This window comes from Syngnathus leptorhynchus, chromosome 20 (genome assembly GCF_054491065.1).
Source record: "Syngnathus leptorhynchus isolate UIUO chromosome 20, UIUO_Slep, whole genome shotgun sequence".
Lineage (NCBI taxonomy): Eukaryota > Metazoa > Chordata > Actinopteri > Syngnathiformes > Syngnathidae > Syngnathus > Syngnathus leptorhynchus.
The window spans coordinates 2,221,599-2,236,761 of NC_141214.1; the positions used below are offsets into that span (position 1 = coordinate 2,221,599).

At 42.6% G+C, this 15,163-nt stretch overlaps 4 protein-coding genes and 1 long non-coding RNA gene across 7 annotated transcripts; 4 read left to right on the forward strand and 1 right to left on the reverse strand.

Moving 5' to 3' along the window:
• The first annotated feature begins 1,451 nt into the window (after window positions 1-1,451).
• On the forward strand, window positions 1,452-3,619 carry mterf1 (mitochondrial transcription termination factor 1). The gene is made up of 2 exons (XM_085939964.1): window positions 1,452-1,522; window positions 1,813-3,619. The coding sequence occupies exon 2, from the start codon at window positions 1,854-1,856 to the stop codon at window positions 2,997-2,999; it is 1,146 nt and encodes a 381-aa protein (XP_085796090.1). The 5' UTR covers window positions 1,452-1,522; window positions 1,813-1,853; the 3' UTR covers window positions 3,000-3,619.
• Window positions 1,866-4,191, reverse strand: LOC147040773 (uncharacterized). Its single transcript, XR_015069228.1, has 4 exons — window positions 3,996-4,191; window positions 2,610-2,666; window positions 2,349-2,527; window positions 1,866-2,279 (listed from the first exon to the last, which is right to left on the reverse strand). It is a non-coding gene; the product is annotated as an uncharacterized LOC147040773 (long non-coding RNA).
• Window positions 3,088-7,291, forward strand: dus3l (dihydrouridine synthase 3-like (S. cerevisiae)). 2 transcript variants are annotated; one of them, XM_085939958.1, is made up of 16 exons: window positions 3,088-3,619; window positions 3,689-3,783; window positions 3,987-4,230; window positions 4,346-4,694; window positions 4,798-4,865; window positions 4,959-5,048; window positions 5,125-5,166; window positions 5,245-5,397; window positions 5,518-5,634; window positions 5,710-5,775; window positions 5,859-5,969; window positions 6,227-6,323; window positions 6,408-6,483; window positions 6,580-6,768; window positions 6,836-6,964; window positions 7,039-7,291. In XM_085939958.1, the coding sequence occupies exons 2-16, from the start codon at window positions 3,704-3,706 to the stop codon at window positions 7,109-7,111; spliced, it is 1,884 nt and encodes a 627-aa protein (XP_085796084.1). In that variant the 5' UTR covers window positions 3,088-3,619; window positions 3,689-3,703; the 3' UTR covers window positions 7,112-7,291. The 2 variants fall into 2 exon arrangements, with proteins under 2 accessions (XP_085796084.1, XP_085796085.1); XM_085939959.1 differs by having other exon boundaries at window positions 3,094-3,112.
• Window positions 7,292-7,363: 72 nt separating this feature from the next.
• LOC147040775 (zona pellucida sperm-binding protein 1-like) lies at window positions 7,364-9,886 on the forward strand. Its single transcript, XM_085939963.1, has 9 exons — window positions 7,364-7,884; window positions 8,034-8,156; window positions 8,292-8,461; window positions 8,535-8,632; window positions 8,709-8,857; window positions 8,949-9,123; window positions 9,199-9,334; window positions 9,597-9,671; window positions 9,737-9,886. Exons 1-9 carry the CDS (start codon window positions 7,467-7,469, stop codon window positions 9,743-9,745), a joined length of 1,353 nt encoding a protein of 450 aa, XP_085796089.1. The 5' UTR covers window positions 7,364-7,466; the 3' UTR covers window positions 9,746-9,886.
• Window positions 9,887-10,279: 393 nt separating this feature from the next.
• On the forward strand, window positions 10,280-14,886 carry cndp2 (carnosine dipeptidase 2). 2 transcript variants are annotated; one of them, XM_085939962.1, is made up of 12 exons: window positions 10,280-10,422; window positions 11,097-11,175; window positions 11,350-11,493; window positions 11,603-11,765; window positions 12,542-12,630; window positions 12,802-13,002; window positions 13,072-13,156; window positions 13,342-13,502; window positions 13,581-13,745; window positions 14,144-14,285; window positions 14,524-14,671; window positions 14,741-14,886. In XM_085939962.1, the coding sequence occupies exons 2-12, from the start codon at window positions 11,116-11,118 to the stop codon at window positions 14,805-14,807; spliced, it is 1,425 nt and encodes a 474-aa protein (XP_085796088.1). In that variant the 5' UTR covers window positions 10,280-10,422; window positions 11,097-11,115; the 3' UTR covers window positions 14,808-14,886. The 2 variants fall into 2 exon arrangements, with proteins under 2 accessions (XP_085796088.1, XP_085796087.1); XM_085939961.1 differs by lacking the exon at window positions 10,280-10,422 and adding an exon at window positions 10,989-11,012.
• Window positions 14,887-15,163: the final 277 nt, after the last annotated feature.

Here is a 15,163-nt window from a genome sequence, read left to right on the forward strand (position 1 = left end):
TAGGGTTATGAACATCTCCTTCTCAAGGGTTGATTACTGGGAGCAAAATTAAGTTCAGTGTCTTGCTCAAGGACTCTTGGACATGAAGGACATGAATACTCTCCCATCAAGGGTACTGCTCACACCCTATTTGCATTATGTCATGAAAAATGAATGATTATAAAATACAAAATAATTTTATATTAATTGTCTGTGTTTTCCTTCCATGCCAATTCATTTATGAAGTGATGAGTCTCATTGTTCTCGCTCCAAAAAGACTGCTGCTGTTTCTATGGTAACAGTCAGAGAGCTGTCCCAGTTTGAGGAGCTGCTTTTTTGTTGAATTTTTTTTTCTGAAAATGTTCAAATCCCCAGCTCCAGTCAAACACCTATGAGAGGTTTTGCTATAGTCATCTCGAGAACATTCTGTTCAACGTACCTGAAGCAGCAGATGAGGACGATGAGGACGCTGTGTGTCGTCGGTTGATGGGAGTGGAGCAACTTATCGTCTGACAGATCTTGAATTCCACCCATCTTCTTTTGGACATGCCGTGTCTAACTTGATGCCACCTGTGAGAGCAGATAGGTTTTGTGCAGCAGCGGCAGGAGCAGAGGGAACTGCAGGGCATTTGAAAGTTTAGGCCCTGGCCTGAATAATTCATTCAAAGACGGAGTATTGTGTCAGCAGCCCCCAAACATGAGCAGAATATAGAGTTTGACAATTGAATCAAGATTTGAATGCATCGAAAATGAAATGAGTGTATTTTCTGATACGATTGTAAAACTTTAAAGCTGAGTTAATGAAAAAAATCATGACAAAAAGGGTTATAGAGATTGTACTCTTCACTGATTAGTTGGCCACTACTTATGCTTCTGCAGAGTAAAAGTGGACAAATGCAGGAAATTTAGATTCACAGTAATTGCATTTGATAACGACAACCATTATATTTCTTAGGAGATTCATTTTTTACCTTTTTGCCCATCCCCGCTTGAATCTTACACCATGCAGGAGTGAAAGCTGTTTTGCATTATGAATAGCTTGTCCTTCTGTTAAAATATTCATAAGTGGAGACCCTCATCAGTGTTGAGAGCCAAAGGATCAGTGAGTCTGTGTGTCTGAAGCCAGCATAAAGAAAAGATCATTTAAACATGTGACATGAGCTAAATTTGGAAAAACTAACAATATAACAGTAGAAACAATTTGGTGATGTCACTATGACCTCGTCGGACACATGTTACTGCTAAGTAACATACTAGTTGAAACTATTAGGAATGAACATTCTCCTGTGTTTTTTATTTATTTAAAATATGTAATGCATCAAACGTATTATAATGAAGCTTATAACTAAGCATGTAACCTCTTAAAACTTTGTAATCAAGTACAATGCGTTTTCATTCATTCTGTGCTAAATAATGAACAGACCGCTAGATGGCGACAGCTACATCGCGGGTGAATAACCAGACAAGAAAAAGTAAAGGAAGAAGATTGAAATAAATCAACGAAGAAAAAAAGATAACTTCGATTCAAATGTCTCAGGAGCAGGTATGTCAATTTTAACTAATTAAAAGGGTTATAACACAACGATATATAAAATAATATATTGTCATCTTTCGTCTTTTCCTCTTTAAACGTTTTAGAATAACGATGACGTTTAAATTGGTCTTGTTCTAGAAACAATTATTCACACTCCAAGCTGTTTTTTTTCATTAGAATTTATGGTAGTGCCACTCTGCCTAAAAATGTTGTTTAAGTATTGTTAATATAAGCTTAAACATTTTTAATGTTATGTATGTATAAAGTCTTGATGTTAAGTGTGATTATGCTATTTTCAGGTCCCATGATGGTAGTTGTAAGGAAATCACACTGATAAAAAATGGCTCCTGCGTTCAAAGCATTTATTGGCCTTCACAGATTATTCACTTTCCAACAAACTTTTAAATGCATCACAGTGCAGTCTGTGACAACTTGCCCTCTGCAGAGGTTTTATAGTGTGGCACCGAAGGAGAATTATACCAAAGTATCCGTGAACCCTGAGAACAAGTCTCTGCTGGAGAACTTGAATCAGTTGGGGGTAGACGTGAAGAAGGCGCGCCAGCGTCAGCCCGGCGTTCTCCGTAGGGTCTTCACAAATGAGCAGGGCCTGACACTCTTCCTGCAGAGCAAAGGTGCCAGCCGCCAGACTGTTGCCAGCATCATATCGCGTTATCCACGTGCCATCACCCGTTCCCTGGAACATCTGGAGCAGCGCTGGCAGCTGTGGAGGAACATCTTCCAGACTGACATGGAGATAGTGTCCATCCTTGAACGCTCGCCCGAGTCATTCTTTCGCTCCAGTGACAACAGCAACTTGAAGAAGAACATAGCTTACCTGTCTTCACTAGGACTCGGCAACAAGGACCTTCATCGGCTGCTCACCACTTCACCGCGCATCTTCTCAAACAGCCTGGAGCTCAACAAGCAGATGGTGGAGTTCTTGGAGGACATCAGTGTCGAGCTCGGCGGGACTGGTTGCAGGGAATTTGCCAAAGCGATCATTTCCAGAAACCTCTACATTCTCATCCGGAGCACAAAAAGAGTCAAGGCGAACATCGACAGCTTACAAGCGGCTCTCAAATTGAGCAACGCTGACCTCCTGACCCTGCTTCAAGGGCCGGCTGCAAGAATCCTGGACCTCTCCAGTGAGTACCTAAAAAATAACATTGCCAGCCTTAAGCAGAGGCTTCTTGTGCTGGGCCTTTGTGAAGAGGATGTCAAAAAGCTGATTGTCAGTTTTCCAACGCTTCTGTACACAAAGGAAATGACATTGAGCACAAAATTGGACTATCTCCTTAAAGAAGGAATCACAATGAAGCAGATACTGAAAAAGCCCAAGATATTGGACTACAGCATGGAGAATGTCACAGCCAAAATTGACAAGCTTCGCAGGATCGGCTATGACTTCCAGGCACACGGCATCGGCATCCTGGACTTGAGTCAGAAGCGATTTTCAGCCAAGATGGAGAAACTTGAGGAGGAGTAAATGGAGCCCTTTATATTCATATCATGTTGCTCTTCATTCAAACTGTATTTTGCTTTGAATGAGTAATCTGCAGCTATTTGCAGCATGGAGGCTGTGCCCAGCTGCTGAAAACGGTAAATATTCATATAGTGAGAGCAACTTAAGTAATAATATTAGTTGCATTTTACTTTCTGTGTCTTAAAAATATGTATCAATATGGCTTCTGCTGAAATTGTAAAAGCAAATAAGTAATTTAATCAAACAAACGCACATTACCATTATAAAATACGACTGTACATACAGTTATAGGTGGAAAAAGTTGCTTTCTACGTACTTACTAAATTATAATGATTGTAGCACCCGGGACGATGATGATGATGCACTGCATCTTCGGGATCGGAACTAATGTTTTTCATTTTTCGTTTCCAAACCCCTTTAAGCGATGGACCGAGTGTGACTCGCGCTGTTTCGCCGCTAAACTGTGATAGTAAACACATGTAAATCAAAACGACTTTAATACAGTGTTCACTGGCATTAAAAAAATAGCTTATGCTTTGTTGTCGACTGTTTCAACTGCAATATTAACGTGGTGTTAGCCGCAAGCATATTAGCAGACGACAGGGTGTCAACACCAGCGAATAGTAAGTAAGCGCCACGGCGGATGTTCACTGTAAATTACTACGATAATCGTGCATGTTGTACTTGAACAGAAACAAGCAGCCGTGATGGAAAAACCTGCAGAGGAAACGGCAGTTGCAAAAGGTACAGAGGCTGCAGTAAAGGGAGAAGCAGCCCTTAAACCCGAGTGAGTCGTTCAACTATGAACAACTACCAAACTGGTTTGATTCGCTCCTCGCTGATTCACCTATTCTCCGTTTTCACCTTTTTAAATATAAGTAATGCTTTTGCACCTTGTTGTTGCATGTCGGTGCGAGCCACTGCTTTTTCTAACCATCTTAACACCAAAACACGCTTGTGACAACTCCCCCCCCAAAACTGCATTTACAGATTCATTACCAGCAAAGAAAAGTTCCATGAGTTTCTTGACTCCCATTGCCTGAAGGAAGGGGAGAACAAAGTGACGGGGGAGCACTCTGGGGAGCCTGAAATAAAAAAGCTGAAGTTAGACACAGAGGATGTAAACAAAAGCGCCAAAGTGGATGGCAAACGACTGAGGGGGCAGAACAAGTCAAGGCCGCACAAGAAACCCACTACGTACGATGAAAAGAGGCTGTGTGCCTCAGTTATTCAGGTAGGAATTTTAACGAGATTTTTATTTTCTACACGGCTTGCCCTAGTTAGGTGAGCTGAAGCCAGAGTTAACCTGTTGTGAGTGGATCTTCTCAATGCCCGGTCCTCATTGTCAGGGGAACAAGCAATGTCCTTATGGCGACAAGTGCCATTTCTACCACGACGTTGCCACCTACTTGGCCAACAAGCCCGCCGACATCGGCGAACGCTGCCACGTGTACGACACTTTCGGCAAGTGTGCGTACGGCCTTTCCTGTCGCTTCGCCAAGGCGCACACCACGGTGGAACTGAAGAGCGCCGAGAACGCCGACGTGGTGAAAATCTACGAGGGCCGCACGCCGGTCAGGAACAGCCTAAGTAAAGAGCTGCAGAATCGACTGAGGAAGCATGCCGTTGCGTTCGACAAGTCGGCAGAGTACCTCAAGATGCTTAACAACAATAAGGATAAAAAAGAACAGGGAAATGGTAGGAAGACATTTTAGTTGATTGATTGTTTAAGACAGCGGTTCTCCAACTGGTGTTCACAGTTATTTGGAAATTTGCAAAAGGATGTGGTGTCTTTTACCAGGTGCTGCAGTTTTACCACCAGAACAGACGGCCCAATCAAAATGTGAATCCACTGATTCAGAAACACAGGTAAAAGAAAACGTAGCGACTTGATATGACTTAAATACATCGGGATGAAACACACCCAAGTGTTCGATTTACACAGAATCGCTTAATTTTCAGGTGAACTCTGAGAAGTCGTCCACTGTCAAAACTGTCGGTGCGTTGACCGATGTAGATGTCATCAAGTTACGAGCGTGTGAGAAAAAGCAGGTAGCTTTCCACCTTCCGTGTATATTATTTTTAGAAACAAACCAAAGACGGCTGAATGAATGTTTTGTCTTTGAAGGTGGACTTCCGAGACAAACTCTACCTCGCCCCGTTGACGACCGTAAGCGCCTCGAGAGCGGAAGTTTCACACGCGCCATTGCCGCAGCCGTTCATTGTCGACTTCCTTCTCTTTCTTCAGTGCGGCAACTTGCCCTTCCGCCGTGTGTGCAAGCGTCTGGGAGCTGACATCACCTGCGGCGAGATGGCCATGTGCACCAACCTGCTTCAGGGTCAGCAGTCCGAGTGGGCCTTGCTCAAGAGGCACGAGAGTGAAGATCTCTTTGGAGTTCAGGTTCGAAAACGTTTAACAAGTGGAAAGGCCACCACACACCAAAAAGGCAGTATAAAATATTGTGTATTTTTGAGCTCCTTGAGTCTTTTTATTTATTTACTTTTTTTTTTTTTTTTTTAGATAGAGGGCTGCTTCCCCGACACCATGACGAGATGCGCCGAGCTCATCAACAACAACACAGAGGTGGACTTTGTGGACATCAACTCGGGGTGCCCCATTGACCTGGTGTATAAAAAGGTGAGCTTTTTTTTCCCCGCTATGTTGTCTCTTAAAACACACAAGCCTGACTCACGTTTGTTTTTTGGTCCTCAGGGTGGGGGCTGCGGCTTGATGACACGCACCCGCAAATTTGAACAGATAGTGCGGGGAATGAACTATGTGAGTGCATTTTCAGATTATTTAATGCAATTTTTGGAGGGAACAAATGTTTGTTTATTTTTTTTTTCTCTTTTCTACTATAGGTGCTGGATGTCCCTTTAACAGTGAAGATCCGCACCGGCGTTCAAGAGAAGCACAACATCGCACATAAACTCATCCCAGAGATGAAGGATTGGGGAGTGTCTATGATCACGGTAATTATTTTTTCTCCATATTATTCTGCCTATAAGAGTCATGTTAAATAATTATTCTAGGTTTTCATTCTCTGTTTTTTGCTATGTGTTGTCTGTGTATTTAGATTTTTTTTCCTCTCTATTGTTTGCCGCCGTCTCAATTTTGCAAATTAGATTTTATTTTCAATTGGCTTAACTGGTGAAATAAAATTAATTAAAATGATCTTAAGCAATATATCGCCTGCCTAACATGTTTTCTTCTTCATGTGATACTTTAGCTGCATGGCCGCTCCAGAGAGCAACGCTACACCAAGCTGGCCGATTGGGACTATATCACTGCCTGCTCCAAGCTGGCCAGCCCCATCCCTCTCTTTGGTACAATTGGAAAGATTGATCCATCTGGAACAATTGTTGCATTTTTAATCATACAGGGCAATGCATTGATGTTTTTCTTGTTAGGTAACGGCGATATTCTGTCCTACGAGGATGCCATGAGAGCCAAAGAGACGGGCGTTTCTGGAATCATGATTGCAAGGTTGGTGTTTCTTTTAGTTCCAAATCTAACTATGAACTTAACTGCAGAGAGTACCTGGTGGAAAATGTATGTAGTATAATTCTGATCTTATACCAGGGGTGCTTTGGTGAAGCCATGGCTCTTCACGGAAATCAAGGAGCGCCGTCACTGGGACATTTCATCGAGCGAGCGCTTGGACATCCTCCGGGACTTCAGTAACTATGGCCTGGAGCACTGGGGCTCGGACACACGCGGCGTGGAAAAGACACGCACCTTCATGCTTGAGTGGCTTTCCTTTATGTGCAGGTGGGACGCTTGTTTCAAGAGCACCCTTTCACGTGCGGATTTTGTAACAGGTTAAAATGTATTATAGGTACATTCCGGTGGGACTGCTGGAGCGAGTGCCGGTGAAGATCAACGAGAGGCCACCCTACTACATGGGGAGGAACTACCTGGAGTCCCTGATGGCCAGTCAAAATGTCGGAGACTGGATCAGGATCAGGTGAGCGGACAACCTGTTCCATCAGGAGTCTTTTTCATTTGTGCTTTCTTTCAAATGTTTTGTTTGTTTTCCAGTGAAATGCTGCTTGGACCTGTGCCCCCAAATTTCAACTTCTTGCCCAAACATAAAGCCAATTCATACAAGTGATTCATACTTTTTCCCCAACGAGAACCACAAAGAGAATTTGATTTATTTTTTATTTTCTTTTTTTGTGGCTGACACTCAAGTAATCAAGTGCATTCTGGCTAATAAGAAAAATTAAGTTAATTTGTGTTTGGGTACACTTGTACGTGCAATAAAGCCACAACCAAATTTGTATTTAAACAATGTATGAGTCAATTTTGTTCAGACAAAATAAATATAATTAAGCCTATGATCAAATCAAATATGGCTGACATTGCACACCTGCCTCCTAATTGGCTGGGGTTTGACCAATCACAAGCCGCCAGCTGTGATCAGTTAAGTACCTGGACCAACGTGTGGCAGTTGCATTGGTTCTGCTATGTCACATTTGTTTTCTTTTGGGGTCCATATGGCTCACCTGTGGCTGCTGGTGGTCATGACTTGGGGTCTCCTGGTTTGGGGATGGGATCAGGAAGGTGAAACATCACTTTCTGTAGAATTGAAACCCGAGACTGGGGTGTTTAAAAATGACTATGAGAACAGCAGTGAATACAACAACTACGGCGAAGGAACTTTTTCTGATGCTGAGGAACCCGATCTGGGAAAGGGAAGTCGGGCAACAAACAGAACTCAGGAGGAATCTGTCGAGCCCTCCCCGAGGGTATGTAAGAGCACCACTGATCCAAGTCAAGTTGATTCCACCCCTGGCCCATTGCCTCGCTCAGGCGTCCCACCTAGGGTACCCGCGTCAAGATGCCGCACGCCGCCACCCCCGCAAAAGCCACCAAGGGCTCAACGTGAGTGCAAAGTGTCACTCGATACATGATATACTTCTAGTGAGAGTCAGTTTGCCATTTACGGGTAGTTTGGTTTAATTGTTATTGCGACTACTTTGGAAAAATGTCTTCAAACTTTTGAACACCCCTGATTTAATATTTAATTTCAGACTGTACCGTGGCCCCCGAAGAACGACTGCTTTGTGGCCATTCCGGAATTTTGCCCGTTGACTGCGAGGCCATGGGATGCTGTGTGAATTCAACTTCGCATACATGCTTCTATCCAATGGATGGTGACATTTTTTATTTCTAATCATACTTGTGCTGTTTTCCTTTTTTTGTATGTTGCACAAAAGTTGCACTTGCACGATTTCAGGCTTTTTTTTACACGGTTTAGCTTTCCAATTAACGTCAAATTTTCCACACAGAGTGTACGGTAGATCTCCATTTTGTTTTCATCATCCGGTCCTCATACGCATCCATGCCTGTTGACCCCACCCAGCTTGTGATTCCTGGAACAAAGTGCAAACCCGCTGTGGTGAATTCCAACTTTGCCATCTTTAAGTTTAAAGTAACGGAGTGTGGAACGCATATGTATGTAAGTTGTCACTCAGTCGCATGCAGACTTGCTTGCTTTCTCGTGCCTCAAAACACGCCAATTTGACTTTCAGGAAATTGGCTTGACAAGGTTCTACCTGGCTGAGGTCCAGACACTAGTCCAAGCTCTCAACCTCAAGTATGGCATCATCACAAGAACTGATCCGTTAAGGTTGTCAATGTTACACCAGCGACATAAAAGTTTTCTCCACCGGCAGCGGTCATTACAAATGTCTCTTCAATTTTAGGTTCCTGGTGGAGTGTCGCTACGGATTGGCTGCTCGTGACCAGCAGCCGTTGGCCAGCGTCGGCTTCATGGTGAAGATCCCAAGTCGCAATGTGCCGACGTCCATCTACTCTGATGGTTTATACGGTGTTCAATTGAGGATCGCAACAGGTTTGGATTTGCAGATTCATTTAGTGATACTGTGATTGATTACTTTGATATCACCCTGTCTGTTTTGGTGTTGTGCTTAATTCCAAAACAGATAAGACCTTTTCTACTTTCCTGCCTTCTTTCCCCAAATTGCGGTACATCCTTGGCAAACCTGTGTATTTGCAGCTGAGACTGTTGTCTCCCAAACCCAAAGCGACCATTCTGGTCAAGTACTGTCTGGCGTTCCCTCGCTCAGCAAAGAATGCCCTGGTGCTTGTTTATGAAGGGTAAGCCATCATCTCAACCCACCAACTTCTATTGCCGTTTTTATCTGACTTACGAGGTACATCATGTTTCTGTAGGTGTGCTAATCCTTATGATCCAAGTGTGGCCATCTTGCAAGTGAGCGATTTGCCCCAAAATCGCCATCAGAGGCATTTTGAGGTCAAGGCATTCCAGTTTATGGATGTTAAGACTAAGAGGTACCTCGATGAACAAGTGAGTATCTCGCAAAGCCATTAGAGTGGAGCTTCTACTCATTCTTCTTGCTTGAAACAATGTAAAGCTGTTTGAGCATGTGTTCGATAGCCAGTTTAAGGTCCATGTAGCAGTAGTAAGACAATTGAGTGGACAAATTTGTAGTAGTTGCCACGTCATTTTATTAATACTTGGAATTGTCTTCTACAACTGCATAGACCTGAAGCTGGATATTTGACATAGAATATAGACTATCCATCATACTTAATTTTGCCCCTTACAGATCCACTTTATGTGCTCTTCTGAGGTTTGCTGGTCAGATGAGAAACCTTGCGAAGAGCGCTGCTTTGATGGAAAAGTGAGATTGTAAATATTGCATGATGGTGTTAGAGTCAAAATATGTTAATGATACTTTCTTTGCAGGAATCTTAAGGACTCGTAGCCTATGGACGAAAACTTACATTTTATTGTACATTAAATAAAGCTGCCAAATGTATCCTGTTGTGCATTTAATCAAACAAGCTGCTGAATGGATCATGTTGAACATATAAATCTCCTCCCACAATGTGTCAGGTAAAGGTCACTCATCAGTTATGTTTTGTAAAAACTGGATTCAGGCTTGTACAAAGGCGGAGCTCAATTTAGAATGTTGTTGCAAACTGAATATTTAATTTATTTGAAAAAAGTGGAACGTCAGACTAATGACTTCACTCAATGACAACTCGATTGTATTAAAATGTTTTAGTTAACATGCTCTATTTTTGTCCTAATACTAAAAAAACATGTTTATCTACTGTTTATGTATTTGTTTCTAATTTGATAATTTAAAAAAAAGTAAATGAGACCAACTCATTTGCAGTAACCCACAATCCTTTGCGGCACTAACACGAGAGCAAAATATCAAAACATTTAAGCCCATTTTCGCGTCCTCTCTGTTTCTGTTCATCCAACAAATACAACTTTTAGGTCAATTTGCAGTTTTGGTTCGGGTTGGAGGTGTTGCAGTATTTTCTTTTTTAATTACGACGACGAAGCCGGGTGGCCGTACTCCAAAGCATTCGTCAGACTGGGGGAGTGACGTTAATAAATTGGCCGCACGAGTTTTAAAAGTGAGTAGGAAATTATTCCATCAAATCAATGTTTATCCTTATTCCTCAAACGGTTTAACTGTGTTATTGCTAAGTATTTTAAAGAAAACGTTTTTCCCCCCTATACGGTTTACTTGCTAACGACCACGAACCTGACGGCTAGCTACTTGTCGCCCTCGGTTTAAACTCTTGACTTTGGTTTAAGAAAATACAACACTAAACGAATGCTTAATTGCCCTTAAAATGATGCTGCTCTTGGTAATTGGCAATCATGAGTCCTTTTCATTGAAGCAAGACAATTGATTTATTGCATCATTCATATCCAAGGCAGTGCCCTATGCATATAGCTTTCAAGGGGCAGGAAAAGAATGATTAAAGACTAAATTAAATGAAAACAAGACACGACCCCATCATTAAAGCAGCTGTAATGAAGATATTCAACACATCAGTAAGGTGACAAGTCTTCGTTTGCAGCCCAAATTCTAGCTGGTTTTTCATGAAACTCAAGTTTCAGTTTGGTGGGGTATGACAAGACTTGAGGGTGCATTTCCCTAAATCAACAGAATGTATGACTGCAGATGTAGTTCCCTGTGCACACTGCTGTCAGCAAAGTAGGTGGAGCTAGACTCATGCACAGCTCATAAAGCAGTGCCAAAGTGGAAGTTGTCTCACCATTCTCCCTCTGTCATTCTCAGCTATTTGCAACCAGACAAAATGGCTCATCTCCCTGCTCTTTTCCAGTATGTGGATGAACACCAGGAGCTTTACATAGAGGTAAGATGATGCTACTCCAAATCCTCTACTTTTGTGAGGTCCTCCGATGATCAAACAGCTATGAAAATTTGTAATAGTTGGAAGACATTTAAAAACAGTCTGATGTGTCAGAATTGCACTATGGGTTGCCGGCCCTTGCCTTTGACCTGTTATTATCAAATTGCTCTTGACCAGCGCCTGGCAGAATGGGTGGGCGTCCAGAGCGTGTCCGCCTGGCCGGAGAAGCGCGGCGAGATCAAGAAGATGATGCAAATGGCTGCTAAGGACATTGAGCGGCTGGGTGGCACAGTGGAGATGGTGGACATAGGCCAGCAGGAGGTATGACCAAACACACGAACAGAACTAATCAGCATCAACAGAAGAAATAATTTGACATTAAAAAAAAAAAAGGTTTGTATCCTGTTGAGAGTGTTTCTATTTGTTGCAGCTTTCAAGTGGGGACAAGATCCCCCTGCCTCCAATCATCCTGGGACATCTGGGCTCAGACCCGGGAAAGAAGACGGTGTGCATCTACGGCCACCTCGATGTCCAGCCGGCCAACATCGACGACGGCTGGGACACGGAGCCGTTCACTCTGGTGGAAAAAGATGGTGAGCATGAGCAGGAATTGAAAAGTGAAAGTAAGAGCTCACCCACATACTTCAGGATTAAGTGTAGAAAAGGGAGTCATACAGAAATGTTCCCTTACGTTCACTTTTCAATTCTGGCTGTTTTCGTCTGACCTGTTTTGATATGACACATTTCAGAAGTTAACATAACCGAGGTGAACAAGCCTGCTAAGTTTATTTTTCAGCTGCACAGTAGGTTTTATGTTTACTGCTCCAAGCAAGGTAGGCCGTGCAGCTTTTATCATCGTTGACGCTCATTACCAAAGTCCCTTTTCCAAGTCATCATGTCTTATCTCTCTACTCGCAAAGTAGAACTAGGTAGTAAGTGTCATTATCTTGCTTTGTAGTCACTGTTGAAGTGTGGACTTTCAAGCGCTTGTATGGACTGATGATCCACTAAAATCACATTTGCGGTGATCAGTCAGCTGACAGAAAACAGCACCTCGTCCACATCCTCTTCCCGTCTCTTTGGTTTTGCCTGTTCAGCATTTATTTTGCTCATCTGTGCTACAATAAGAAAATGTATTCAGCTAAAAAAAAAACATTTGGAACAGTGGTTCCAAAGCCCAGACCTCAGTCCAAAGGTCCTGGTTATTTTTTTGTATCCATTATAAATTAACTTACTCACCTGTGTTACTATAACAACTATTTGGATCATTTTTACAACGCTGCCTCATGCATAAAAATATAATTTCATAGTCATAGACAAAAAACGTTTAGAGTGTTGTAAAACAAACTTTTTTTGTGTGTGCGCACAGGAAAGCTCTATGGCAGAGGCTCCACTGATGACAAAGGTCCTGTGTTGGCTTGGTTTAACTGCATCGAAGCCTACCAGAAGATCCAGCAGGTAAACCTTCAGCAAGAATGTATCAACACCTTGATGTGTCCAAAGGTCTCCAAGCAAAATGGCTTCTCACTACAGTCACTTAATCATTAATCCCATCAATCACCGCATTTGTTGCTTCCTAGTAACTTTGTTTTAATTCAAACTAATCGTGAGATGCCTTTATCTTGGCAGGAGCTTCCCATCAACATCAAGTTCTGCTTTGAGGGCATGGAGGAGTCAGGATCAGAGGGCCTGGATGAATTGGTCTTCTCTCGCAAGGACAGCTTCTTCAAAGACGTGGACTATGTTTGCATCTCGGACAACTACTGGCTGGGCAAGACCAAGCCCTGCATCACCTACGGCCTGAGAGGAATCTGCTACTTCTTTATCGAGGTTGACATATTTTCTTTTTGACGCTTTGACACACAGCATTTTTGTAACAGCTCGGCGGTCTTTTTAAAGGTGGACGGATGTGAGAAGGACCTGCACTCGGGCGTTTTTGGCGGATCTGTTCACGAGGCCATGACGGACCTTATTTCACTTATGGGCAAGTGAAACTGCTGTTTGTTCTTCTAGCTGACAGTGCATAAAGAAAGGGAACTTATTGTACCTCAAACTAGAGCTGATGCCCCCACATCCTCAAAGCTTTGGAGCACATATGAGGAGGGGTGGAATCTCCACATTTTCTATTTCCCACAAATTTAACAGTTTGCTTTGTCTCTCTTTTTAAAGGCTCGCTGGTGGACAGGAGAGGGAAGATCTTGATTCCTGGTACTTACGACGACGTGGCTCCTCTAACAGACGACGAGAGGCAACTTTACGAGAAGATCGAGTTCGACTTGGAGGAGTACTGTAAAGACGTCGGAGTCGGGCAGCTACTGCACAGCACCAAGGTAAGTCAAGGCTGTCATGATGGGAGAAGCGAGGTCATAGCGCATTTGGTATCTGATTTTCTTATTTTTTTCTTGCAGGAGCAAATCTTAATGCATCGCTGGAGGTACCCCTCGCTTTCTCTGCACGGCATTGAGGGTGCTTTCTCCGATACGGGCGCCAAGACAGTTATCCCCCGCAAAGTCAACGGCAAATTCTCCATCCGCTTGGTGCCTGACATGGATCCCAAAGTTGTGGAGAAGAAAGTAAGATAAAAGAGTTTAAATTTAAAATACAATTCATTATAATGTAATAAAATGAAATAAAACTAATTAATTAAAAAACAATTCTCAGCCCTTTTGTGGTAGTCAGCATGGGTCTTTGTGTTTTGCCACAAGTGGCTGTCCCTGCAAATCTAAAAATAAAACCTGCTCGTCCATACACTTTGAGGAAGTAGATCTCTCTAACCGTTAGGAAAAAACTTTAAAAAACAAAACAAAAACAAACTGTAGATGTTAGTGACTTTTTTTAACATAGTCACATTTAAAAAATGGACTCGCTCACTCACTCGCCATCATTCTAAATCACCAGTGGCTCAATATCACACAAGTTAATATTTCTGTGTTTAATTTGTATTCATCACATTCATTATTTTGGTTTTCAGGTGACTGACTATCTGCAAAAGAAGTTTGCAGAACTAGAGAGCCCCAACAAGCTGAAAGTGTCAATGGGCCACGGGGCCAAAGCCTGGGTGTCCGACTTCAACCATCCGCACTATATGGCGGGTCGCAAAGCCATGAAGACTGGTATGTACTGCTTGTCACGGAGGTGGCAGGAGTGCTCAAAATCTGTACTCCAGTAAAAGTATGGGTTATTACGTTTAAAACAAAACATAAATGGTAAAATTAGGATTTATTGAAATAGTCTCCACATTGCTGTTCAAATGGCAGGTTTAATGACGCAACATTTCTTCCCACTACTTTCTTGTCAATTTCTACACTGACAACCACTTGGTTTAAATCGTCCGGCTCTATCGCATGACAGTCTTTGGCGTGGAACCAGACCTGACACGCGAGGGCGGCAGTATCCCCGTTACCCTGACCTTCCAAGAGGCAACAGGGCGCAACGTCATGTTGCTTCCTGTGGGTTCCTCTGACGACGGAGCGCACTCCCAGAACGAAAAACTCAACAGGTGCTTGTCTTTTTTACAGCCTTTTCTTCAAGCGTCGTGAGTCATGTTCTTCATTTTGTTTATTCTCAGAACAAACTACATTCAGGGGATTAAGATGCTAGGTGCGTATTTCCATGAGGTGTCCCAACTGGAATAGACCCCCATTGTCACGACCACATGCACTGCTGCTGAATTGAATAGCTGAAAATAATAAAACCATTTTCTTTGTTACTCTATTCCTGGCTGATGTATGTCTCACTAACCCTAAAAGGTACAATATATTATTTATATCAACCAGAAATTGATGAATTATGACCCCAAAACAGTATGAAAGTTTCAACCCATTGTAAGTACAATAAAATTAGACGATTTATTTTTATTTTCATTTGTCTAAATTACTGTTTTACTGTATTTGAACCATTTGAAACATAAGTCGTCTAAAAATACTACTGTACAGAATTCCACGTTAAAGCGTGACTGTCGCTTTAAATGAGGACACGTGTTCATTTGGAA

Excerpts from the sequence above, each read along its gene's own strand:
- LOC147040775 (XM_085939963.1), top strand. The coding sequence starts at position 7,467 with ATGTCACATTTGTTTTCTTTTGGGGTCCATATGGCTCACCTGTGGCTG. Across the intron at positions 8,462-8,534 it reads AGTGTGGAACGCATATGTAT|GAAATTGGCTTGACAAGGTT; the intron begins GTAAGTTGTCAC and ends TTTGACTTTCAG. Across the intron at positions 8,633-8,708 it reads ACAAGAACTGATCCGTTAAG|GTTCCTGGTGGAGTGTCGCT; the intron begins GTTGTCAATGTT and ends CTTCAATTTTAG.
- dus3l (XM_085939958.1), top strand. The coding sequence starts at position 3,704 with ATGGAAAAACCTGCAGAGGAAACGGCAGTTGCAAAAGGTACAGAGGCT. Across the intron at positions 4,695-4,797 it reads TAAAAAAGAACAGGGAAATG|GTGCTGCAGTTTTACCACCA; the intron begins GTAGGAAGACAT and ends GTCTTTTACCAG. Across the intron at positions 6,965-7,038 it reads GGAGACTGGATCAGGATCAG|TGAAATGCTGCTTGGACCTG; the intron begins GTGAGCGGACAA and ends TTTGTTTTCCAG.
- mterf1 (XM_085939964.1), top strand. The coding sequence starts at position 1,854 with ATGGCTCCTGCGTTCAAAGCATTTATTGGCCTTCACAGATTATTCACT.
- cndp2 (XM_085939962.1), top strand. The coding sequence starts at position 11,116 with ATGGCTCATCTCCCTGCTCTTTTCCAGTATGTGGATGAACACCAGGAG. Across the intron at positions 11,494-11,602 it reads TGGACATAGGCCAGCAGGAG|CTTTCAAGTGGGGACAAGAT; the intron begins GTATGACCAAAC and ends TATTTGTTGCAG. Across the intron at positions 11,766-12,541 it reads CACTCTGGTGGAAAAAGATG|GAAAGCTCTATGGCAGAGGC; the intron begins GTGAGCATGAGC and ends GTGTGCGCACAG.